Below are 7828 nucleotides of genomic sequence, written 5' to 3' on the forward strand. Positions count from 1 at the left end.
AAACTCCTCCGAACCACTCATATTTTGGGCAGTTTTTGTGAAATTGGTAAGGGGTATACAAGGAGGTGTTATGGGATGCCTTCATCTCAGTGGAGGAGTATGATGGCAGGTAGTGAGCATGCAAAATGGACGTGGCATTGTACAAAGCAATTGCGTGGGTGTAGGCAGGCGATCCAACTACTCCTTAAAAAGACCTTTATTATGTAGTTACTTTAACAGTTGATGTGGTTTACAAAGAAATGTTAATGAAGTGACTAGTGAGAAATGCAGTTTTGGAGTTTCATAGCAGCCTGGTAGGCGACTAGTTTTACAAGGTTTATCCTCGTACGCTCAAGAGTAACTAATTTGAGCGGAACTAAGAATTTGTGAAGTGAGAAGAAGACGAATGCGCTGTGCCGAAACATTCCACGATTGTCCGCCGGTGCAAATGGGTCATCCGCGCTCAAATTTGAAGTTAACTAGGGGGAAAGAGAACACACAATATCTTTGGGATGGGAAACACTGGACTAGATTTCTGACTTACATTTTATGTAGGTCAGAGCACGTGAAGACTTTCTTATATTGATGGTGAACTAAATTTTGTGCCAGTTTCTCTCCTGTCATTGCGGATAAATTGGGGGTAACTGGGTTAACAAAAATCCTTTATGGAGCCATCATGAAGCAGTTTCGCCCAGATGGAACCAATGTTTTTCAAGTAATCCTGATAAATAGCGAGTAGCGAGATTAGCGTAGAGGATTTTCTGGAGCCACGGTAACACGACAAGGCTGTGGGAGAAATGTGGTGTGCTTGATGTGATAATTACCGCAAATACAACACGAACTATTCATGAATTTTTTTGTGTCTCTGAGCTCACTGCTGTTCCTTCGTTTATGCCTCTACCGAGGTGAGCATTTTGGCCTCGAAATCATACTACTTCAGGCCAAGGCAAGAGAGGATGTATGTAGTGGTTTATGTAGACTCCTTTATGACATCTATTTTGGCAATCTAAATAATTGCAGGACGAATCAAACCACACATCAAATGCAGAAGCTGAATGGAATTAGATAAAGAAAGGGAATTACTGCTAAAAAACATGCCTAAAGAAAGTGGAAAATAGGTAAATTCGTTCACATACATCAAAGGAGCGAGCATGAGGGCAGAGGTAACTGAATCGCAAATTGCCTCTCATTGATTGGCTGGCATTTAGCAAATTACCTGATTGGTTGCTGGTGAGTTGTAAATGTGCGTGCACCTTGTAGCAGGAATTGGAGGTTTATATTTCAAACATTGTGTAATTTAGTGCAAGCAAATATTTTTTTGCATTCAATATTTGCAAGATATTTACCCCTAAATTAATGTTGGCCAAATTGAACTCTGAAGTGACTGCTCCTCGCGAAAGTGGTGTTAATACTCCTTTCTAATTTGTTGATTAAAGTAAAATGTAGCGGCACTGTCCTTAGCACTTCATGCTACTGAAAATGTGTCATCACTAACGATCTCAATTCGGTAGACTTTGCAAGCGACTTTTATAAAATTGAACTTACAGCGTTTAAAATGACCGCCTTTATGAGCTAACGAAGTAGTTGGTATTGTTGCGTTGGTGGTAATTGTAAACAAACTAAGTGCGTATGAGCTAACATCCTAAGTAGGCATTAAAAACAAACGAGTTACAAAAGTATCCTTATTTTGAATAAGGTGATCACAAACAATTATAGCATAATATTCTCTAAACTGCTTTTCCTCCTCATTCTTATCTCCCGACTTCCTTCCCTACTTAGAAATCTATTTAAGGCATTTTGTGCCTAGAACTGGCTAAACGTAAGCTATAATTGTGATGCTACTAGTAAAGCGACGATATCTGCTCTTACAGAAATGTTAAAATTACTAAACCACTACAAGTATTGCCGACATTTTGTACAATATTACAGATGCAAACGCCTTTTTTCACCTTCGGAGCACTGTCGCGAGCCAACGAGACACTTTTGTAAGTAAAGTCGACTTTGTATGACAAAATAAGGAACGCATACGCATGGCCGTTATATGTCGTTCGGTAATTTTATCAGTGTATCAAGCCCTGGATTTAATGGGGTTGCATTGAAGTACGTTGGTAAAGGATCATCCTCGCTATCAAAGAGCAAAAGACTGGATGTAGTAGTTGCTATTTGAAGCGAAAGTAGTGCTTTGCAGAATTATTGATACCGGTATTAAGAGGTAAGCTTTGCATTTAAGACAATACTTTGTCAGAAATGCAAATTTCATTGCAGTATTTTGCAGAATAATTCAAAGTCTGTTGGATATTATCCAAAGCACAATAGTTTACAGTTTTGCGAATTATTACACTCACCTGGTCTACGTTGAAGGACCAGACGTACTATCCACGCGGTGCTTTCCATTGACTGCACTCCCTTGAAGTAGTAGGAATTTCGTGAGGCTAAGCTTCATCATTTGCGCTCAGGCGACAAATACAAGAGACACTTCTATGATGAGAACGAGGTCAAGTGTTTCATCCCCTTCCTTCTATGACTTCCACTTAAGTACGGCGCGTTTTTAACTTTTACAAGTAAAGTAATTTCAATCAGTTAACCATTCAAAAAATGGACCAACAAAAAGCGTAAGGCTGTTGCACTTAAAAATTTATTATACAACATACTCTTAATTACGTCTAACTTATCTGCCCCTTATGAAATGTTTGCCCAGCAGCTTTTCCTTAATTCACACAGATGATCATCCGTGTATCCCGTCTATTTATCCATCCATTTATCTGTCCACCTTTGCATCCATCTACGCATCCATTCTAGCGAAACATGTCGGATCTTCATATATGTCACTGTCGTGCTATATGTCGGTCGGAAGCATTGTTTTGTATCAAAAGTGAAAGGAGGTCTGAACCCGTAGCCTTAAATTGAAGCAAATGACATCTTCGACGCCATGACTACTGAGTGGCAATGACTCACAACAACGTCATAAAAACAAGGCTTTCCAATCATAATATAAAATTGCGATGCCACTTCATTCTGCGAGGTGTATTCTAGACAAAGTGGAATGTTTAGCAAATTGAAAAAAAGCGACTAAACAAAAGGAATCTACAAGATGATAATGCATCCATTGTATGCCAGCAAAGTTTCTTATAAAGGGGTAGTAATAAAAGTGTAGCGGAACAGGCTAATACACTTGTAATAACGAACACTGTGTGGAATCTCACTTTTGGTTTCGGCTTGGTAGCGCTTCGCTTGTCGTTGTAGACCCTCTTGCAGAATTGAAATGATTGTGAAATTTGAGTGCTCTAAATGTATTATTTACTAAGAACAGACTAACTTAATAAAACTGTTCTCATTAATTATTCACGAAAATGCGAATATTTTGAAAGACAATCCTAAATTATCTAACAGGCAGCAAAGAACATAAACTCCTAACGGTTTCTAAACTCAGCCTAACTATTTACGGGCCTGACTTTACCTCGATTTTACAGATTTACTCATTAGTGCGATCTACTTTGATTTAGTGGATGCCTTATTAGTTTGTCAAGAGTAGTGTCGGTGGATTTCCCTGAGTCCCAAAACATCACAAGTGCTGCTTCATGCTTGCAGACAACACAAACTGGCGGAGACGATGGTCACGGACAACGAAACACAGCCCACTTTGTTCACGTTTCGTACAATCAAAAGGGTTTTGCGCGAGACCAAAAAGCATCTCAATTCCCAGTGCAAGTATTCAAAATCTGAAATGATGCAACTGTATTCCATTGGCTTATACAAACAAGTCCTATTAAGCTATTCATGAGAAACTGTATGATGCACACGAACCATTGCTCATTTACAACATGGACATTTAAGAAGATAATGCAAATTAGAAATTAAAGCTAGGCTTCTTCCTATTTACGGGCTCGATGCTAAGCACGTAAAATGCCGTTTCCTACCACGCGTAGTAAACCGATCGTCGCCTATTACCCGGCCTTTTAATTATCAGTATAACATCCGCACAGGGCGTGTGAGGGCTAGACTAACTCCATCCAGTCAGTTTGGTAGACTGCTGCAGGTTCATTGTCGAAGCTTTGCTGGAATCACAAAACTTGGCACAAAAACTTGAGGTAGGTTTGGCCTAGTAGAGTTGGAAGTGGTGGGAGGTGAAAAGTACAGCTTCAAACGACCTAAAAGATCTGCTTAGCGCCGATTCTGGCATTAGATAATGTTGCACCCAGCGCCTCGCCATTCTCAGCGCGCACTACAGCTGTAGGTGTTGAAGTATCCCTTTTCTTTCACAAAAGCCAAGGTGACATCATCGGTAGGATATTTATTAAAAGCAGTGAGCAGATAAGGTGGAAAATTGTTAAGCAATAAGACCTTTTAGCTATTTTTTTGGTGGTTAGACAAGTCAGACAATAAAAAAATTCTTAAGATATTCGTATCGAGCAGAATTATGGAGGTTGTAATTGTAATTAGAGAAGGCGTAAGGGCCAAGTAGACCTGAATCACAAAGATATCTGACCACAAGAAAACTGCAATAGTTTAATTTTTGGTGTTTGTAACTCTTCTCAATCCAACGTACTAGGCTACGGTTGTCTTGCCTAAATTACTGCCTCCCTGTCGTTGCCGCCACACTACTTGTTCAACCCACTGTAAGCTCCGAAGTTGTTTAGATAGGTGCGTGGCACAGGCAAGCAATTCTGCCAGTCGAACACTCCTACATCATGCATCACTCAAGCATAACGAAGTGGTAGAATTGCAACCATTACCCCGATGATAACCTCATTAGTGTATCCAAACTATTTACTACTCTATCTTCTTGCTTCCGTCTTTCAAAATGAACTTGGACGACAGCGTATATCTTGCTGGTGAAGCTGGCCTTATTGTTGATCTGTAGCATTGGTCGAACACCTACATGTAGATTGCCCGCATCATGTAATCCCCGCATAATTGGGATCAGAAGAGTTGCGGCAAACTAAACAACTTCCATTCTATTTCCCTCTTCCGTTTTTCTTTTGCTTCTGCTAAAAAAACAGAGTGACAAGTTGCGCAACTGAACTGAAAATAAAGCATTAAATCGAAAGCCACTTTCGCCTTCTAAAAGCACTTTTACTTTTATAAAAGTCAGTCGACTACAGGAGTGTGAGTGGTAAAATTTAGGTGTAAATAGCCGTAAAATATAATAAAACTAGCAGAATAGAAAAAGGAAGGAAGAAAATACCAAACTCTGGTGCTTGCACGATAAAGCGTTTGGAAATAAGTAGCGGTAATGACCGAAATGCGTCCACAGGAGAACATTCGGATCTAGATGAGACATTTCTCTGTTTTAAGTTGCTGAGATTCCGACGAATCCAGTTCTGACTGCAGACAACAATGACGGTGACAACCATCTGACAGAGCCAGACATACTCAGGAGTTATTAAGAGGGTTAACTACTTAGAGGCGTTAGTCTTTGATTTTGTCCCACTTCGTTTATTTTGACTGAACCATCTCCTTAGTAATGAGGGGGTCACAGGATGTGTGCGCAATCAAATTTGCATTGCTTGGCATGCTTCATTCATCGCATCCATTTCACTTTTGCATCACGTAAATGAAGGCTCCTCTACACAAACTACATTTAAAGTGCCGTAGGCGTTTCTAAAGAGATTCTGCATTCTCCTTTCCTCTAACATTTTACTTGATTTACACAAAACTTAGAAACACGACTAGTGATAGTGTTTGTTGCTAATGGTAGGGGTATGTAATGTTAGTGTGTCAGTAGATGAGAGTTGGCGTTGCATTACAAGATGCCTTCACCTGTCCAAATAACACAAATTTTTGTCAGGATGCACAGTTATGATCTTGGACACATTGCTTATCATAAATGAAATCAGGATCGCGAATTTGACGACGTTCCACTAATTAGTGTACCTACATCCAAGATTCTGTCTGGTTGCAACTACTTCTTCTGCTGCTTCATTGGTAACATCCCTACCTCTGCGATCCCTTTAGTCAGAATTTGATAATCTAGTGCATATCTTACCCTTTTTCACTTGGCTCAAACCACACTGACCAAATTTGCCTCTAAGTGTGTGTGACATGCAAACAAAGAAGTTAAATTCGCTATTTCTGATACATAAATTAAAGTAAATATGTAACATTTTACCCAAACTGTTCCACGTTTTTTGCTGAACAGAAGCATTAACACAACCCACTTCATTCTTATCCACAAGGACTGGCTAAGGAGACCACCACAATTAAACAGTCATTACCAGTATCACCACACCATGAGGTCTTAACCCTACTTGGTCGTGGGTGCTCATTTAGTGCTTCTGCCAAAGGTGCAGTAGGTGTGTGCCTTCATTACTAGGCGTAATTTGAACATGTTCATTAGTCTGGCTGAGACAGTAGCAAAATGTCAAAGGCGATGCGGAATCTGCTGTTGTTGGATTTGGCTTTCGGTATCCACTCGAGTGGCGCCATCATCGCTCGGTGTGAGGCAAGATTTGCCGTTCGGGAATGCGGTTTCGATAATCTTTGAAAGAACTAGGGTAAGACGTCTGATAAGGTGTAATTTTATTTTCTCTCGATTTTCTCATAGCACTTTTTCAATTCTGGATGCGATGCAAGTGACTACGGACAAATTATATACTTAAAGGACAGCAAACCGGATGCAAGTTTTAGCTGCGAACGTGACCTTAAAAAGTTGAGCATACCGAACACCACCACCATAATCATCGTCTGAGAGACCACATATTACGTATGAATTATGCATCTGTCACGTTGCTTGAGCGTTTGACACGATAGCCCTGTGATCAGGACTTGAAAACTAATCATGCAAAGTAATCCGGCTCATTTCATTACCATATATTAAGAATTAACTGGCGGGTAAAACTACCAAATCATTGCTCCATATGCCTATGTCCTTAAGAGCGTTTTTACATTTGTCCACCGCCCCTTGCTCTCCAAACTCAATTGGTGGATCTTTTCCTTATTTAGTAAAAGAGAGCCAAGGATAAAGGAATAATCTTGTCCATGAAACTGCGTGATAGCCTTGTTTGAAAACTTGTACGTTGGTCGCCTAAACCTTCAACTCACATACCGCTTGTCTCCTAAAGTATTATGACACTGCAATTTGGATCCGTATTTAACTTCCGGACTGAAATGCGTGCCAAGCTGCCACCACATTGCTCCCACATCCATGTGGTCCTACCGTAGGTCCAGAAAATCCTCTGCAATAATTCCACCACTTGCATTATATCTTTATGCTTCACTTGAAGAATATTCACTCTCTAGGCGACATCGCTTTGTGATGGCTCCATAAGGAGTTTTTGTTAACCCAGTTACTCTTAATTTATCCGCAAGGAGAGGAGGGAAACTGGCACAAAATCCTTCTTCCAACCAATACCAAAAGGTCTTCACGTGCTGCGACCTACATAAGATGTACGTCAGAAATCCAATCCAGTGTTTTCCATCGCAAAGGTACCGTGTGTTCCGTTTCTCCTTAGCTAACTTCAAACTTGACCGCGGATGACCGATTTGTACTGACAGACAATGGTGGGATGTTTCTGCACATTTCACAGGTACTCGGTTCAGCTCTGCGTAGTTACTTTCGAAAGCACGTGGATAAACCTTGTAAAATCAGTTGTCTACCAGACTGTTATGAGATCTTAAAACCGTTTTCGCACTAGCCACTTCAATATCGTTCCTTAGTAAGCCTTTTTAATGAATAATTGGATAGGCCACCTTCTCCCATGGAATTACTCAACACAATGCCACGTTCATCTCGCATATTCACTGTCACTACGCTCTTCTATTAAAATGAAAGTACTCCATAACACCTCCTTGTATACCCCTCACCAATTTCACAAAAACTGCCCAAAATATGAGTGGTTGGGAGGAGGTT

At 40.3% G+C, this 7828-nt stretch overlaps 1 protein-coding gene across 1 annotated transcript; it reads right to left on the reverse strand. All coding sequences in view use genetic code 11, as the record gives it.

The window, feature by feature from the left end:
* Positions 1–6340: 6340 nt before the first annotated feature.
* On the reverse strand, positions 6341–6697 carry EGR_03158 (hypothetical protein; the record flags this gene model as incomplete). The annotated part of the gene is made up of 2 exons (XM_024492407.1): positions 6341–6482; positions 6639–6697. 2 exons carry the CDS (start codon positions 6695–6697, stop codon positions 6341–6343), a joined length of 201 nt encoding a protein of 66 aa, XP_024353081.1.
* Positions 6698–7828: the final 1131 nt, after the last annotated feature.

The sequence above is a fragment of the Echinococcus granulosus genome (assembly GCF_000524195.1).
Source record: "Echinococcus granulosus chromosome Unknown EG_S00016, whole genome shotgun sequence".
Taxonomy (NCBI): Eukaryota; Metazoa; Platyhelminthes; class Cestoda; order Cyclophyllidea; family Taeniidae; genus Echinococcus; species Echinococcus granulosus.